This window comes from Elephantulus edwardii, unplaced genomic scaffold (assembly GCF_000299155.1).
Source record: "Elephantulus edwardii isolate Elephantulus edwardi_28Jun2011 unplaced genomic scaffold, EleEdw1.0 scaffold00014, whole genome shotgun sequence".
In the NCBI taxonomy this organism is placed as follows: domain Eukaryota; kingdom Metazoa; phylum Chordata; class Mammalia; order Macroscelidea; family Macroscelididae; genus Elephantulus; species Elephantulus edwardii.
In genome coordinates, this window is record NW_006399764.1 from 25,883,786 (window position 1) to 25,902,123 (window position 18,338).

At 47.0% G+C, this 18,338-nt stretch overlaps 1 protein-coding gene across 1 annotated transcript in view; it reads left to right on the plus strand.

Annotated features, from left to right (window-relative positions):
* The window catches only part of GLDC (glycine dehydrogenase (decarboxylating)), a 99,380-nt gene extending 89,225 nt beyond the window's left edge, over positions 1-10,155 (plus strand). Inside the window, exons 22-25 of the mRNA XM_006881305.1 lie at positions 6,731-6,826; positions 8,241-8,413; positions 9,431-9,511; positions 10,012-10,155. Coding sequence (XP_006881367.1) covers positions 6,731-6,826; positions 8,241-8,413; positions 9,431-9,511; positions 10,012-10,155 — 494 coding nt within the window. The remainder of the gene's footprint in view (positions 1-6,730; positions 6,827-8,240; positions 8,414-9,430; positions 9,512-10,011) is intronic.
* Positions 10,156-18,338: the final 8,183 nt, after the last annotated feature.

Sequence of the window (18,338 nt, forward strand, 5' to 3'; positions counted from 1 at the left end):
GTGGTTCCACTCTGGCATGCTTGGGGGTGGCTGAGAGTTGGAGTCGACTTGGTGGCAGTTAGTTTTTAACTTAAAATTGGTTTTGCCTTATAAATATGTATCCTAAGGGATGCTTCCAGAATTTCAAAATATGAAAGAACTAAATAACCCAAAGCCCTGGTTAGGAAACTCTCCCAGAGAGTTGAAAAGAAAGTTGTATGCAATACGCCTCTAAGCAACGAAAGAAGAGGCTTCTGAAGTGGGTATTATGGAAACTACGGGAGCAATAATTAAACCAGGCGAGCTCCTCCCATGAGGGACGCATCCTGCCTGTGTGCTGGCTTCCAGGATTAGCCCACACGGCTGGTTCCTGTCTGATTATGTAAGTGAGGCAGAGATGCTTCACGTGGAAATTTCAGAAAATGAAAATGATGAAGAAGGATGCCATCGCTTAGACGAAATCACGGTTAATGCTTTCCTGGTCTCTTTCTTGGTTCCTTCGGGCACTATTTTAGGTCATGCCACAGACGCCGTGTACCCTGGTGTCTAGCATATTCTGTGAGCGTTTCCGTGTCTTTGAGCAGACTTTACAGTAGGAGTCTTTTGTGTGGATGTTCAAGGAGAATGATTTTGTTTTTACTTCCTTCTGGGTGGTGTGGTTATAGTGCTGCAATGAAACATCTTTCTTCTATATTTAAAAAATATCAGGTCAATTCTGACTCCTAGCAAGCCTGTGGGACCGAGTAGGGTCCATAGAGTTTCCAAGGCTGTAAATCTTTGTAGGAAGAGACAGCTTTGTCTTTCTCCCAAGCAGCTGGTGGACTTGAACAGCTGACCATTTGTTTAGCAGCCCAGTCTTTTCTCCACTATACTACCAGGTCTCTTTTTCTTTCTTTTTAAAGACAATGCTGACTATGTCCTTAAGTTAGATTCTCCGAAGAGAAATGACCACTTTAAATGCATGTAAGCTCCTGATAGGCGCAGCTTCCTCCCATCCCAGAAATGCTGTCACTTCACATCACGGTGTCCCGTGTGAGTGTCTCCTGCACCGGGGCTGAGAGTGGTCTGAGTCCAGACTGAAAATATCAGAACTCAGACTTAAACCTGCCAATCTGTTGGTTGAGAAAAAATGGTATTATTGTTTGAATTGAGACATTTAGGGGTTTCTCCCTATTTAGTGTGTGTGTGTGTGTAGTTGTCATTGTTGTTGATTGCCATCGAGTTGAGCACAACTCATAGCGACCCTATGAACAAAAGGCCTGAAGCCTTTCAATAACTATCATCATTTATCAAAGTTCATAGAGTTTCCGGAGGCATGTTGTTTAGGAAGTGGATGCCACTCAAAACCTTCCTTTTGTTTAAGATAAGGAACTCTCGTGGCACTGTGTTTAGGACATGTGGCTCTTAACTGAAAGGTCAGAGATTCAAATCCACCATCCACTTTGAGGAAGATGAGGTAGCCTGCTTCTGTAACGACTGGAAATCCTGTAGGTCATTTCTGCTGTGTCCTACAGGGTCGCTGTGGGTTGGAATCAGCTAGATGGAAGTGGATTTAGTTTGGCGATTTATGGTTAGTTTTACTTGGCTGTAGGGACCTCTGGTGCCCTAAGTGGGTGCCCTAAGTGGGTAAGATATTGCCACCCAAAGGGCAGGAAGTTCGAATCCACCAGCTGTTTTTTGAGAGAGAAAGGAGAAGATTCTCCTTCGTGTGACTTACAGCCTCTGAAAATTGACCTGCCCGAGGGTCAGCAATGGGTCAGTTCTGACTCTGCTACAATGAGTTGAGTTTGGTGATTTCACTGAGCTGCTCACACACCTGAACACCCAGTTAAATATACTTGGCAAAGCGTGCAGTACAAGTGTAGTTGTTTGGGGTTTTTAAGAAATGAATGATTTGAATTAAGTAGAGGAAGAGCAGCTCTCTAAAAGAAGAGCAAGAGTTTTTCAGGAACCTCTCGGAAGCTCAGGAGTGCTGATGGTGTAGTGGTTAAACCCTAAGCTGTTGACCTAAAGGTTGGTGGTTTGAATCCACTATGGGTCAGTTCTGACTCAACAGCAAACAACAGCAGAGTTGCTCTTAGGGAGAAATACGCAGTCATCATTTTCTTAAAGATTACAGCCTTCTGAATCCTACAGGAAAATCTTCTGTCACATGGGGTCACTATGAGTTGGAATACACTCAATGACAACTAAATTTGAGGGGGACAGTGATGTTTCAGGGGTAGAATTCTCAGCCTTCCATGTGGGAAATCTAGGTTCGATTCCCACCCACCTTTGGGTGGACACCACGTGCTGTCTGTCAATCACTACATGTTACTGTGATGCTGAGTACGTTTCAAGTCAGCGTAAACTAGACTAGGAAGAAAGGCCTGGCAATCTAGTGCCTAAAGTCAGCCAGTGGAAACACTGTGTCTCACAAAGGTCCAGTCCTGCTGTGTGCTGGATCACCATGGCCCAGGGCCCACAGGAACGAAGCCAGCCCCGACCATGTGCTCAATATTCCCGTGACCGCTTCAGACAGAGGCTGTCCTGGTCCTGGGGGGATTTGCGGCACAAAATGATGGATGAAGTTTCCATTTGTTTTGGCATTTTACCACAGAATAAAGCAATGAATAGTATTTCTCTTCCCAAGCAGGAATAGATGGGTGATTATTACCCAATCCTTAGATTTATGCAAGCGAACACTGTCTCATGTTTGGTCTGGTAAACACATTGATTATTACCATTCGAGGTTTAGTATTTTTTAAAAACCTAAAACCGAGTCTGCACCTTACCCCTGCCCCCAGGCCAAAAATAGCATCGCTTAAATAGACATGGTGTTCTAAGCTGTGCGTGGCGCTGTTTCTGCACCACCCTTGCCAGCCCTAAATAAGACTCGGCTTGCGAGGACTGTGAGGCAATCACTTAATGAACTCCAGGCTTGTCCTAGCCATCATTTCTTGGAGAGACTTGAAGAGCTGTTACACTGTCAGGTTTACGGTTTTGTGGAGCCAGGAAAGGGTTGGCGAGAATGGAGACGGGAGAGCTAGGAAGTTGTGAGAAAGGAATTGTTGTTGTGAGATGCCATTGAGTCAGCTGTGGCTCGCAGCGACTCTGAACCATAGGTCTGAACCTTGTCCTGTCCTGCGCCAGCCTCATGGTCTCGGTCATGCTCATGGCCAGTGTGGCAGTCCCCATGTCCGTCCATCTCCCTGAGGGTCTTCCTCTCCTTAGCCGATCCTCTGTACTTCCCATAATCCTACCGGAAGGACTAATCTCTCCTAACAACATGCCCAAAGTAAGTGAGACGAGTGTCATCATCACTGCCCTAAGGGACACTCTGCATTTCCGCCAAGACAGAGCTATTTGTTCTTGTGGCCTAGTGGGTAAGGAATTGTGCTGCCAACCCCAAAGCATGTGGTTCGAATCCACCAGCTGCTCCAATGGAGGAAGTCGGGCCATCTCCTCCCGTGTGATTTACAGCCTCTGGAAACCCCCTGGAGGGTCAGCTATAAGTTGGTTCTACCCTTGACAACAATAAGGTTTGGAGGAAGAATTACTGCAGGGGAAAAAGGATAAATTCTTACAGAAGAAATGTTCAAAGCTCCACAGGCACTTCTATTCTTGTTGGAGATGAAGTTCACTGTTTGAAAGCAAGTTCTTGGCAGTGGCAATGGACCACTTTGCTAATTATTCCAGCCTCTTATTGGCTTTTGTTTAACTCCTTAAACACCTGACCATTTTTTAACATTAGATAAACCTGTTTCTGCCTAGAAGTTCCTATCGCTGAAAAGGCTTCTACCTCTCTTTTGTGGTGATTTAATTTTGGGAGTATTTGTTGTAAGACAGAGATAAGGAGTTATGCTTCCAACATAAAGGCAGGCTGTTCGAATCTGCCAGCCGCTCTGGGGTACGAAGATGGGCCATCTCCTTCCAGACAAATTATTGCCTTTGAAAACCCACTGGAGGGTCTACTGGGAGTCAGTTCTAGCCCGGCAGTGCATAACTGTAACAGCAGTCTCCTTCAGGGAGCTTGAGGCGCCCAGTGGGTGAGGAATATGTGCTGACAACCCGAAGGCGGGCAGTTGAAACCCACCAGCTGCTCCACCGATGATGATGAGAAAGAGGAGCCATCTCCTCCCAGGTGATTTACAGCCTCTGAAAACCTGTTGGGGGGCAGCTTGAGTTAATTCCCACTTGGTGACAATGAGTCCCTTCTATTTCATTTTTATTTTATTTGAATCATTGGCTTTTCATAGAAACATTCATAGGCATTTTGTTTTCTAACATTGTCTCTGATTAATAGAATTCATTACAATGTCTAATCATTCCCTTTCCACTGAGCTAGACAGGCACGGGCCTGATGTGCTGACTTGCTAACCTTTGGTGATCATTTCACATACGTGTTCCCACATCTCTCACGTGGTGGGTAGAGGCAGCTGATATTGCATTGCAGAGCTCTGGGGACCCATGCTCATTGGATGGGTCAAGTCTACCAGAGGCACCTTGGAAGAATGGTCTGGCAAACTTCTGACAGATCAGCTTCTGAATACTCAGCGGCCCAGACTTCCGTTTTCATGCAGACAGGGTTGCCATGAGACAGAGCCAAAGAAATGGCAACTCCTTCTGCGCTTGTTTTCTAAATTTCAGTGGCACATTCCCATATCCTCTTCCGAGGGATCCGAACGTAGAGCTGAGCTGCTTGCCCTTGGTTTGCCCACCCCTCCTCACCTCCTTGTCTCTCTTGCAGCTGTAGGCAAGGTCAGAGTCAGCAGAAATACCCGCTCCATGACAATGAACGCTACCGCCCATCAGTTTAGACAGTTTTGACTTCACATTGCCTGGATCTGTCGTCTGCCCAAGAAGCTTTGCATTTCTCTCCTTTTTAAAATCTGAACGCAAAACAAGAGTATCTTGGGTCTGGGCTGTAGCAGGAACCATGTTGAAATTTCACCTGGGGTGGGGCTCAAGTAGAGAGGGGCCACAATTCCACAACCATTTCAACTCGAAAGCATTACGCTATGGATTCTGAAAACAACATCTGAACCTCATTTGAAAATGCAGTTCTTTCCAAACCACTTGATGTGTGTGTGGTGGGGGAGGGGCGTGTCCTGAGTGGATGGAGACGGCTGATGAGCGGTGTGGGTGAGGGTTTGGCCTGGGTGATGGAGCAATGAAACTTGCTAGAAGCTTTTGTACTTCCTCCCCTGCCCTCACCTCCTGCTGTCTGCCACCCCTGTGTGCCTAGCAGTGAGCGTTACCAGCTTTCTGTACAAGCTCCTGAGGGCTGTATTAACACAGGATCACAGGCTGGGTGGATTGCAACACAAGTTTGTTTCCTCACTGTCCTGGGGCCCCCCGTTTAAAAGCCAGGCGTCAGCAGGACCAGGCACTCTGGGAAGGAGGCTCTGTGGTGGGGGAGCCTCCTCTACTGCTTGTGACCACTGCAGCTCTCGGTTACTTGACTCATAGGGGTGTCCCTCAAACCTCTGCCACTGTTTTCACTGGGACTTCAAGCTTGGGCATCTGCAGCCAAACCTCGCCCTCTTGTAAGGACACAAGTCATTGCAATTAGAAGCTGCTTTGCTTTGGGGTGACCGCATCTTAATTCAATGACTATTTCCAAATAAGGCCACATTCATGGGTTCATGGAGTTAGGACTTGAACATAGCTTCCCTCTCCCCATTTATTTTTCTTGTGATTTGAGTAAAGTATACAGAGCAAATTGGTTTTCCTCTCCGGCATCCATTTTGTTTTGGTAAATGAATTCTAATACCAATGCTTTGACACCGTGACAGCCACAATGGGCTTGAGAACTGTGGAGTTTGAGAGGATGGAGCAGGGTCTGGCAGGGAGGTTCTGTCCATGATAGGGTCCTTATGAGTTGGAGTCAGCACAGCAGCATGTAACCCCTCACCTAACCCCTAGTGTGACCATATTCTTCCCACTTCCTCCCCACGACTCTCATTTCCATTACTCCAGCATGTCTTTTTTGGGCCACCATGGAGCCTGTCACACCTTTTTCTTTGTGACACTGTCACAGTCTCAGAAAAGTGCTGAGAGACAGAGCAGAGGGTATTGATGGGCTCCCACCAGGGGGATCAGCAGAGAGCTTTGAGGACCCTGGATAAGTCCCTGAGCTGTTCCTGTAGCAATGGGGGGATTGCTGTGTATGCTGCCACACAAGCATGCCTTGCAGAGATTGTGGGCCGGTTCCAGAGCACCGCGATAGAGTGGATACCCCCACCAGTGTATGTAAAAGTTCCGTTGTTGGGGTGAGGGTGGATGGCACCAATAGACTTGCTGAGCACAAGGTTGCCACAAACCTTTTATTATAAAAACAAAACAAAACAAAAAACCCAAAAAAACACATAGTGTCTGCAAAGCATAAGAAAATGAAATCAATCAATGTGAAAGAATTGTCGGCCTGGCTTGAAAAGAAAGTGTAGCAGCCCGAGACTCTGGGCATTTTAAAGACATGCTTCTCCAGCTTTGCGGGTAACATTCTAAGCCGTGGAAGACAGGACCTGAGAGGAGTGATCAGTTAGAGTGCTCAGGATGGGAAACGTGATAATTTACGGGCTTCGCTTTGTGTTGGAGAGACAGCATTTCTCATTTGTTTGGCTTTTGTACAAACTGAAGGAGTGCAGTAACTTCAGCAAGCAAATACACGAGCATCCTTTTCAATCAGCGCATGCGCACGACCTGTCTGCATCCCTTTCTGGTCATGCGCACAACGCTCATCTTGACCTGAACCAATTGTGTTCACCAGGTTACGTGGCTCATGAGTTTATTTTGGACACACGACCCTTCAAGAAGTCTGCAAATATCGAGGCTGTGGACGTGGCCAAGAGGCTCCAGGATTATGGTGAGTGGACATCTCCTACCTAGGAGGACCTGCCTGTTGCTGCCAGTGCCCGCCAGGATTTCATGTAGCTGCTCAGGTGGGTCCTTCGAGCCTCCATCCCCAAAGCACAGGCGTCAGGTGCCATAGTAACCTGAGCTGTGGTCCCTGAGGTTCAGTGGCTTAGGCTGACAGTCCAAAGCCACCAGCAACTCTACGTCCATCTGCTTCTGTAAGGATTCGGCTGTCCTGTCCTAGATGGTTGCTAGAGTTGGAAAAAACTCAGCAGCACACAACAGCGAATCTTAGATACAGATATGCCAGACTGATGGAATTCTAGTTAATGAGGTGTTTGCTGAAGAGATTACAGATGGCATGTACTGGTAAGCGGTACGTACATACATCATAATGTCCCAGAGTGCTCCGTGGAAGCAAAGATGATAAAGCTTTGTCTTAGATACTTTGGGCATGTTGCTAGGAGAGGTTCTTCACTGAAGAGGGACATCATGCTTGGGAAGATGGAGGGACGGCGTAAGAGAGGCAGACCTCATTGGTACAGTGACTGTGGCAGTGGACACAGGTGTGTCAGAGGTTGTGAGGAAAGCACAGGATAGGGCAGGATTCAGACCTGTTGTTCATCGGGCTGCCATGGGTCATACTCAACTCTGTGGCATCTAACAACACATAGCAACCCACAGAATAGCACAGATGGGTGGGCCCCCCAGACCGTCCACTCTAGGTGACTGATACCTGGTGTTCATAGAGCAGCTTATCTGCATATTTGAAATGTTGTTGTTATGTGCCGTCAAGTCATTTGCGACTCATAGCGACCCTATGTACAACAGCCCTAAACCCTGCTCTATCCTGTGCCAATCGCCCTGCCTCTGACACACCCATCCCGATTACCCCAGTCACTGAATCAATCCACTTCAGAGGGTCTTCCCCTCCTGCGCTGTCCCTCCACCCTACCAAGCATGATGTCCCTCTCCAAGGACCTGTCTCTCCTTATAACATGTCCAAAGTATGTCAGACGAAGCCCCAAAATCCTTGCCTCCAAGGAGCAGCCTGGTTTAACCCTCTCCAGGGTGAATCTGTTTATTTTCTTGGCAGTCCCTGGTACATTCAATACTCTTCTCCAGCAGCATAGCTCAAAGGCATCAATTCTCCTTCTGTCCTCCCTAGTCATTGTCAAATAAACAGTATTTGAAATGTTTATGATAAAATACTGGGGCAATGCTGGGAGGTGTGGAGGCAGACCCGAGGCAGCCTGCTGCACCCCAGCACCTCGGAACCACTGCTTGGCCATTGGCTCGGGCTGTGTATGCATTTGTTAATTGATCTGAAGATTTCCTTAGGAAACTTTGTGCATCAGGGGGCTTTCCATCCCAGTCTGGGTGGCCAGAGTCCACAGCACAAGCTCCCCTTTCTCCACCTGCAGGATTTCATGCACCTACCATGTCCTGGCCAGTGGCCGGGACCCTCATGATTGAGCCCACCGAGTCAGAAGACAAGGCAGAGCTGGACCGATTCTGTGATGCCATGATCAGCATCCGGCAGGAAATCGCCGACATCGAGGAGGGTCGCATTGACCCCAGGGTCAACCCACTGAAGGTGAGTCACGAGCCTGTGTTTTTCATAAACACACATCTCTTGGTGCCTGTCATTGAGATGGTTCTCAACAGTGGCTGCAAATGACAGAATAACCTTCCCTGTAGCTTCCTCAGTGGTAATCTTTATGGAGGGAGCTCTGGTGGCCTCGTAGTAAGAAACCGCACTGCCATCCCTAAGGCATGCAGTTCGAATCCACCAGATGTTCTGGGAGAGCAGAATGGCCAGTTTCCTCCTATGTGATTCACTGCCCCTAAAACCCACTGGAGGGCCAGCTCAGGTCAGTTCCGACTCATCAGCACACGGCAGCCACGGCAATCGTTATGGGGATCCCTAGGCCTTTCCCCCCACAAAGCTACTGGTTGGTGGACTTAAACCACCAACCTTTCGGTTAGCAGTGCAGTGCACTAGGGCTCTTTTACACTTATAGAACAGATGTACTTAAATTATTATGTTGGCGAATAGACGGTGGATTGCTAGAACGTGCCGATCTGTCCTGGAGGTGAGCCAGAGGTGCTCCTTAGAAGCCAGGGTGACTTCCTCTGACGTACTTTGAACCTGTTATTGTGGGGCCCCTCCCTGGAAGAAGGACATCATAGTTGGAAAAGTGCAGGTCAGCGAAGGAGAGGAAGGTCTTGAATGGGGTGGGCTGACATGCTGACACATTAACGAGCCTGGAGCCGTGCTGGGTGGTGCTGTGTTCTGTTGACCATAGTGTTGCTATGAGTCGGAACAACAGTAATGGTATAAAAAAATGATAGGATTGGTAAACTCAGGCAGTTTCAAATGGATCAGTTTCATTATTTTTAAACCAAAAGAAGTATGGCACAACCTGACCCAGTTATGCGGTTGTGGATGTGTCTATTATATTCCAATCCTATCTTTCTGGTATTTGGAATCTGTCATGATAAAACTTTTCAGAGTGGGTCAGTGCCTCCCCCAAAGCAGAAACAAAAGAAACCACCACCCCGGCCTTGTGCAGGGGTTCTGCTCTGACATCCTCCACTGTGTGTCCCTCAGATGTCTCCACACTCTCTGACCTGCGTCACAGCCTCCCACTGGGACCGGCCGTATTCCCGAGAGGTGGCGGCATTCCCTCTGGTAAGTCCTCCTCTGTGCTGACCGTACTGACAGGTGCTCATGTGCACGGGGCCATCATGTACCCGAGGTATCTGCTTGTAAAGTCTCCTCATCAGCGCACTCACACTGGGATAAATGGGGGGACATGACGCGGGAGGAAAGGAATGGACGTCTCATCAGAGCACCCACACTGGGATAAATGGGGGGCGGGGTGCATGACAAGGGAGTGGAGGAAAGGAATGGACGTCTGGGTCCTGGAAACAGAGTCTGAGGATCCACCACAGGCCTAGGCAGGGCCGGGGGTCACCCCACAGAGGTGGATGAGGCCCTGTCAGATCAGAGTCTTCTGCCACTTTCCAACAGAGGGGACCCGTCCCTCCCTCCCTCCCTCCCCGGGTGTGCCTTGTGAGTTGGCCTTGGGCTCATAGGGCTGTTTCCAGCTGTGGCGCTCAGGGCAATGCCCTCCTGTGACAGAAACTCCTCAGCCCACCCGCAACGTGTCCATCTTCTGTCCCTTACAGCCTTTCGTGAAACCAGAGAACAAATTCTGGCCGACCATTGCCCGCATTGACGATATCTACGGAGACCAGCACCTGGTGTGCACCTGCCCCCCCATGGACGTTTACGAGTCCCCGTTCTCCGAGCAGAAGAGGGCCTCTTCCTAGTCCTCGCTGCCCTAACCTAAGCACCCCGTATGCCTCTCTTCAGAGAGCTTGAAAAGAAGTACTTCCCCTCCCAACCCAGACTCAAGTATATACTGTGTATATTTTTAATCTGACAAGGTTAATGTAAATACACTCAGCGTGGTGAGTAGATGTTGACAGGAGTGGGGACTCGGCCTGTCAATGCCTCGGCAGCCTTGTCCGTGGAAGCAGTTGCTGTACAAGTTGCTTGTTTGGGAGCTGTCGTTTTCACATTTAAAGGGCACGCCAGGAGCTGTAGCGTTCGACGTAGGGTTTGCCGGCATTTTAGCGGCTGTGCTGGAGCCTCACTAGACCTATTTTTTTGTTCCAAATGAGTCCTTGTGAGCTGAGCCATCTGTGGGCGATCCAGGGCAAATGTTTACATTTTCTATACCCTGAAGATCTATTTTTCCTCCAACTAACTTTGCCTAATCTGAAATAGCATTTCTGAGCCTTTCTTTCTTTGTGATTTTTTTATCTACATTTATTAGTATTCTAATAAAAGCATTGCAGTTTGAAAAACTGGGTCCATCTGGGTCCACTTACTGGGTCCATCTTACTGCAGTGTGCCCTTGCTGTGTGGTTCTCTGGGTACCAAGGAGTTGATGGTAATGAGAAAACGCAGTCCAGCTGCTGTTGTTCCATTTCCAGTTCTCTGACTGGTTAAAGAAATAGTTTCTGCATCTTGATCAGCACTGAATGCCACTACAGCACTTTCATTAGAATTCCATTAGGCTCCATGTAACAGAAACCCAGCTACCAAAATGTAATTGAAACAAAAGGAGGCGCCGGAGGAGCACAGCGGGTGGGACGGAGTGGCGGGTGCGGGGGCTGCCTGCTAGGCGGCCGGGCAGGGCGGGCCCAGGGAGGCAGCTTCCATGGATCGAAGGGAATGCCAGGACCCTGCACATACAGACATGGGTCAGCCTCAGCACCGACAGTCAACAAGCAGAAAGCAAAGCGAGCTACAGGAAATCCCTTCAGGTCTTCGTTACAGCTTCGTGATGACTGCATCCTGTTCGCTGGTAGTTATAAACAAGGCCCTCAGGTTGAACCATGATTCCAGTGACGGAACTCCACTACTTTGCGGACACACAGCCGGCGTACCGGATTCTGAAGCCATGGTGGGACGTATTTACTGACTATATCTCCATCGTCATGCTGAGGATTGCTGGTTTTGGTGGGACGCTGCAGGTGACTCTGGACAAGATGATCTGCCTCCCTTGTAAGTGGGTCACCAAGGATTCCTGCAACGACTCCTTCCGGGCTTGGGCAGCTCCCAGCCCAGAACCCAGCTACCCCAATACAACACTCCTGCCAACTCCTGACACTGGCCCCACCGGCATCAAATCTGACCTGGACCGGCATTAGTACAACTATGTAGATGCTGTGTGTTATTAGAAAAAAAAAATTTAATCGAATATAAGTTTGGGGTTTTTAATTCCCAATTGACAAAACGCCCAGACGGACTAAGCCAAGAGCTTGTCTTCCTGGTATGCTTTCCTTTGTATACCGTTATCCTCATGTCTGCAAGACGGCTGCCATACACCAGACATCACATACACATCCCAGAAGGAATAAGACAGAACAAAAAAAGCAGCAACAAATTCCACTCAACGTGGCTTCTTTTGAAATGTTTTCCTAGAATTCCCATCCAGTAACAGCTGCTTGTTTTTCACTAGACAGAAACTGGTTCATATTGTTGCTTCTACCTTCATGTAGTTGTTTGACCAACAAGAAGAGTTAAAGAACTGAAGATATCAGCACACGGGTACTATTTGTATCAAGGTTTATTTCATTATCAATCCATATCAAGTCAAAGATCAGGGGCTTCATTCCTTTACAACATAACTTCTAAAATGCAAGTTGGGATTATAGAACATTTCTTCTAATGCAATTCAATCTTGGAGAGTTGGGGGGAAATTGCATATAAATTGTTATTTTTTTAGTGGACCTGTAAGAAAGCCACAACTCTGAGTACTCATGAGGTCCAGGTTTTCAGAACTGACATCAGAGGAGATGAAGCGTACCCTGGATGTTATGTGTGTTTTAATTTTGCTGGTAAGCACTTTGAATAACTCTGCCTATGCCACTTTTCATTTTCTAAAAATGTACATCTAAAGCTCTCATAAAAAAACAGACCGAAAACTTGGTAAGACTCAGGAGACTTAAGTGCTTTCAAATACTAAGTTATAAACTCCAAAAATGGTGGAATCCAACAGCATCACCAGAAGGGCTGTCGGTCATCCTAAAAAAAAATGCAGACGTTTCCCCAGTGGTGGTGCTGCTGGGAGCTGGACCCCAAGAGGAGAATGGAGTGTACACAGATTCTTAGGTCTGGTAGAAAGGGGAGGGAGATGATAACTTGTGTGCAGTCAAGATATTTGATCCAGTGTGAACTACGTAGGGATATTCAAGTTCCCTCAAATAGAAGATATTCTTAGATGAAAAGAAGCTGCTTCAAATGCATTCTAGAAGACAGCAGAGGCATCTGGGTAGGATGTGATGTAAACTTGCAAAACATAAAGGGGAGAGTTTATGGGAGGTGTGCCTGCTTTGGCGGTAACCTGGCATCTGTTCTGTCAGAAAGGCAGTTGCTAGCCTGTGACAATGCATGCCATTCAAAGACCTGCAGTCCTTGACTGAGCCTGAGGCTGGTGTGAGAGAGGCCAGAGAGAACCTGGCCCCTCCACCAGCTTCCTTACTGCCCAGGAATGAGCCCCTCTCACGAGTACAGCCCATGTCTTTTACAATATGAAGAGTTTCAGCAAGAAACGTGCCCTGCAACAGCCCTCTCTGCAGGACTCGGGAGACCCACACTGGCTGGCTGCGTGCTCATTCTCTGTGGAGTAGTGTCTTCCATCTGGTTTTCTAAGGACAAAATTAGAAATGTCATCTAAGATCACCTCAGTGAAGCAGAGTATGCAGGGCAGAGCAGGGCACAGCTTGGAATTTAAATTCTAGCTCTGCACCAGCGGGACGGAGGGAAGAACAGCTTCACGCCTGGGATGTGGGGATGATGCCGCTTGCTTCACAGGGTGTATGCAGTAAACCAGATGATGAACGGAAACTCCCCAACAGGGCTCATCATTGCTTAAGATGTTGACTGAACAGATGTGGAACCTGTCCCTGCTCGATGAGCCATGACAGGCTGGTGGGCTCTTCCCTCCTGACAGTGCAGAGGAGGAAAAGGCCACTTCTGGGGACCAGAGGAGACGGGACTCAAAACAAGGAGACACATGCAGTACATGTGTGACTTGGAGCCGGGAGGGAGGATGGCAGGAAAGACTGTGATGTGAAGCTGCAGTCCCGAGAGGGGAGTGGAAATTGGACTAGTTAAGACTTGGAGAGTGCTCGTGTGAGAACTGGAAAGGTGCTGCCTACTCCAGAGTGCTTGCTAGCGGTAGCGAGGGTGAGACTTCATTTCATACACTTGTAATCAGGAAGGCCAGTCCTTGGCAAAGGGCATCATCCTTGGAAAAGTGGAGGGTCACTGGAGAAGAGGAAGACCTTTTTGATGGGTTGACACTGTGTCACCATGGGTTTGACCGTGTTAGAGACTGGGAGGCAGGTGTAAGATCAGGCTGGCTTTCATGCTTTTGGGCACAGGGTGACCGAGTTGGAGCTGGTTTGTCGGCACCTGAGAACCACCAGCAGCTCAGGATCAGAGTGGAAAGAAAACCACCCCACATGAGGCTGCCTGCATTTCAACGCCGAAGTCCGTAATATCTGCACAGCACAGTCTTGTTACCTTGTTAACACACACATCCTATCGGTTGAGGAGTTGCGGGTGCCAGTTCTTGAGGCAGGCTTTTCCTCTCTGCTCTGGGCTAAGTCTTTGTTTCCCTTTAACAACTTTGGACTCTGCAAGCCTCGAGGCCTCATCCTGTGACTTGACATCAGAGTTCCCCAGGTTGAGGAGGGTCCCAGCACACAGACCTTGTACTCTCCTAAGTGCTTATTTTTCATCAGAACTTGCCAAATGTTTCCCTTTTTAGTAAGTGTTTTCTCAAGGAGAAATATTATTGACAAGTTAAAAAAAGTCTTGGCTGTAGGAAGAGGATTTCAGAAGAAGTGAACTCCCGACTAGGTCACAGGTCCTGAGTGAGTCTGGAAAGTCATAGCGTGATCTTGCTAACCGCCTTAACTTCTTGTGAGGTTACTGCAAAAAAAATCAAGTGTAAAAAGCTTTGAGTGTTGGGGCAGGATGTATAAATTTGAAATATATTCTAAGGGTCTATGGATCAGAAAAGATTACACAAGCTTGAAGGACATTTGTTAACTGTGACCTAAATAAACATTTACATGTAGGGTAGCTGGAGACAAACATAATGGGAATTTTACTATGATGATTCAGAGACTTGACAAATCCTAACTGTGAAGTAGTTGAGCAATCTAGCTGATGGTTTTCCAGACAATTAGAACATAGGGTAGGTGTATGGGAAGGGAAATGTCTCTTGGCATCAGGCAGAGTTCTAGTTAGAAGCTGCTTGGAGAGAGATGACATCACTGGAAAATGTCCATGGGGTCTCTTAAATGGTTATTTTTCATCTATCAGGACTTACCAAAAGCTTCCTTTTTTAATACCTGTGTTTTCTCAAGGAGCATGCTATTGGTAAGTTAAAAATAAAATCTTGGCTGTAAGTAAAGATTTCAGACGTGGAAGGGAACTCCTGACTGTGACAGGTCCTGAGTGAGTCTGGAGTCATCAGTGTGATCCTCTACCAGCAAGCTGGTCACTATTTGTAGCACGCAGCTATTTCTGCATGGCAGATTGCTCCAAATGCTGCCACTTACTATTCCACAGTTCCTGGGAGTCCGGAATTCCAGACGGGCTCAGCTCAGGGTCTCCCATAAGTTGCACTCAAGAAATGCAGGACCCTAGAAGCTCGCCATGAGGGAGAACACAGTTTAATAGCTTTGGAGGTTCCTAGTAGACTGCAGGACCTGGCTGGCTGTTGTTGCCTGGAGACTTCAGTTCCTTGGCACACAGACCTCTCCCTACAGAACACCTCACAATGAGTGGCTAGCTTCTCTGGGAGGGAGTATTTAAAAGGGAAACCTAATCTAGAATCCATCGTTGTGTGGCATTCTATTCACAAGAGGAAGTGATTTCACTGCCCACGCCAGGGGAGGTGACTGCACGAGGACGTGAAAATTAGCAGGTGGGGGGGTCTTGTTAGAAGTTGCCATACCGTCAACAGCTTGTAGGTAACTGATGTGGATATTAAAAAACTTAAGTCCTTTGCAACACATACTGTATACCAAGAATACCAATGGTTTGCTATTTGTTGAAATAAAATTCTGGCAGTATCTGTGCTGTGTTGTCTGCTCCATTCAGTCGTATCTACTTCTAAGCCTTTCATCTCAAGTCAGTCTTCCACAGCCATCTTGTTCCTACTGTCAAGGCAATACAATGGCACACTCTTGAGACAGGTTTTCATTCTGCCATTATCTTCAGTAGCAGGTATTTGGTCTGCTCTGTTTTTCTCGCAGGCTCTTGATTTCAGCTGTGTCCAATAATGGGCATGGAATATTCCCCCCTTTTCTGTAGAAGATCTCTAACAGGCAGGATGAGAATCAGAAGACAGAGGGCAAGTCAGTGATCTTTCCTCAGCTCTCACATAAGTAGGTTCCACACTCCAGGTGGGCCATGTCCACTTTGTTAGTGCAACTGCCCACAGGCGTTGGAGCACCAAGGGGTTTTTGCCAGCTTGCTGGCGCTTCCCCAAGATGATCCAGTCTTCATCAGTGTGTTACCATGCGCATGTCTGTTCAATGAGGTAGCTGTGAGTTTCAGACAGAGAGATCCTGCCCTGTACTAATTAAGTGAACATAAAACTGCCTCTGATCTTTTAATAGAAAATCCTACTCAGTTGAAAATGATTAAGCTCTTGTGCCACTCACCACACCTCAATGTGACAGAACCCAGTGACAGGCTCACCTTCCAAGCTTAAGTCTGAGAGAGAACCACTCTTTTTGTAAAGGAGTCTGGCAGGTAACAGTCAAGAGTGAATGTGGGCAAGCTTCTAACTGCCAGTTCACAGAAAAGGGCAACACAGTAAACACAAGACAGTGTTAGGAAGAACAAGGTCTATCGTGGACAACTACACAACAACTCAATGCCAACAAACTGCAAACGCTGGATGGGGAATGATGGAGTGATATATACAGATTAAAAGATTCTTAGAAGACACCAATTTGAGATCCTGACTAAAACAAACCAAGCACAATCGTTTTTGACACTGAAGACAAAGGAAATGGGGACATTTACTAGATATTTGAAAAAACAAAACACAAAAAACTTCTTGTGTATATATAACCGGAATTGTGGTAGTTTTCTAAAAATATTCATCTTTTAAAGGTATGAATGGGGCAAGTTATGTAAAAAATTTAAAGTCTTAAATAAAAAGCTCAATAGCAACCATAGGCTAGGCTAAGATTAGACTCGAGTTGTTCCTGACACCTGGGACCACACTAAGGCACAGCCAGCCATCTTTATGAGTGTCCATCGCGTTAGAGCAGAAAAGACAATCCACAGTGTAACGATGGGAACTGGTGACCTTGCTCCTAAGACTAGGTGAAGCAAGCCTCATAAAACAGCTGAACCTGAGAGAAGTTCCCCGCCCTTCACTGCAGAGATGCGCCAAAGGTGAAGGGAAAACAGGATGGGATGAATCAAAGTAATGGTTCACATCAGCCTAAGGAAGGTCTATTTGATTCTTTGAAGTAAAAGCACCTCCAATTCCAGTTACTGTCCTGAGTGAAAATGGCTCCAGCCTCTCTGCCCAGCTTTTCTAGAACTTGATTTGGATAATGAACATGGAAGAGTGGAGAAATGAGCTTGGTGGATGTTTCTAGTGGAAATCCAAAGCTCTGGGTGGTGTTGATAGCCCCTTCTGCCGGCCTAGGTGTTCCACACATGATCCTGGGCTGCACCCACAGGAAACAAGACCCGGGAGCCAGGCTGCCCTGTCTGCTGCCACCCCCACTCTGTATAGTGTCAGAGTTAACTCCACATTCCTGGTTGTCTGATGTTCGTCTGTCACAGGGAGGTAACTACCTGCCTTGCCTCTTGTGGTTGACAGTAGGTAAATGAATCCACAGAAAGAGGTGTAAGTGACTCAACACCCAAACCCAAGTCCTTAGCACTGAGTGGGAATCTACTCACAGCTGACCCTCCAGCAGGTTTTCAGAAGTTATAAATTGTACAGGCAAATGTCCATCTTTCTCCCTCAGACCAGGTGGTGGGTGTGAACTGGCTGCATTAGTAAGCAATTCCCTACCTATTAGCACAAAGCAAATGGTCTCTCAAAGCTGGCTGTGTGTGGTGGGGTGTATATGTAGAGAATGAGAGAAATAATTATTTAGGGGCAGGACTCCATCCTATAAACCTTTTTCATCTGATGAGAATATGGCAATACAGTGGTTTGGTTTTTTTAAAATTTTTTCCTTTAAATTTGTACAGCATGTTCTTCCCATTTTTTTCTAATTCATTCATTGTTGCACATTTTCCTTCCTGCCTCTCTCTCTCTCTCTCCCCCAGTTCACTTTTCTCTGAAGAGAAAAAAAAATTCCTTGTTATACAATCCCCCACTCCACCAAGTACACTTTACTATGCATTTCTTTCTCTGGAATCTTGTCATGAAAATAATACCTAATCATGTCTTTCTTTTCAGCAGTTCTCTCCCTCATCTGTTTCAATGCAGTACACATTATTCCTCCCTTCTTCTCTTAGGTTCCCCCCAACCCCAATGTCAGTCCCATTTTACAACAGTGGCACTATACAGTATTTGTCCATTTGGGACTGAGATATTTCCCTCAGCATTATGTCCTCCATGGTCACCCATTCTGTAAAATATTTCATGATCCTTGTTTTTCAATGCAGCATAGTATTCCACCGTGTGAATATACCACAGCTTCTCTATCCATTTGTTTGTTGGTGGGCACTTGAGTTTGTTTCTTTGCTATTGTGAACAAAGCAGCAATAAACATAGGTGTGCATGTATCTGCTTGGGTGGCAGTTCTGGTTCCTTTAGGGTAAATTCCCAGTAGTGGAACTGCTGGGTCATATGGTATTTTCATTTCCAACTTTTTGAGCAAGTGCCATCCTGCCTTCCATAGTGGTTGTACCATTTTACACTCTTACCAACAGTGATTAAAGG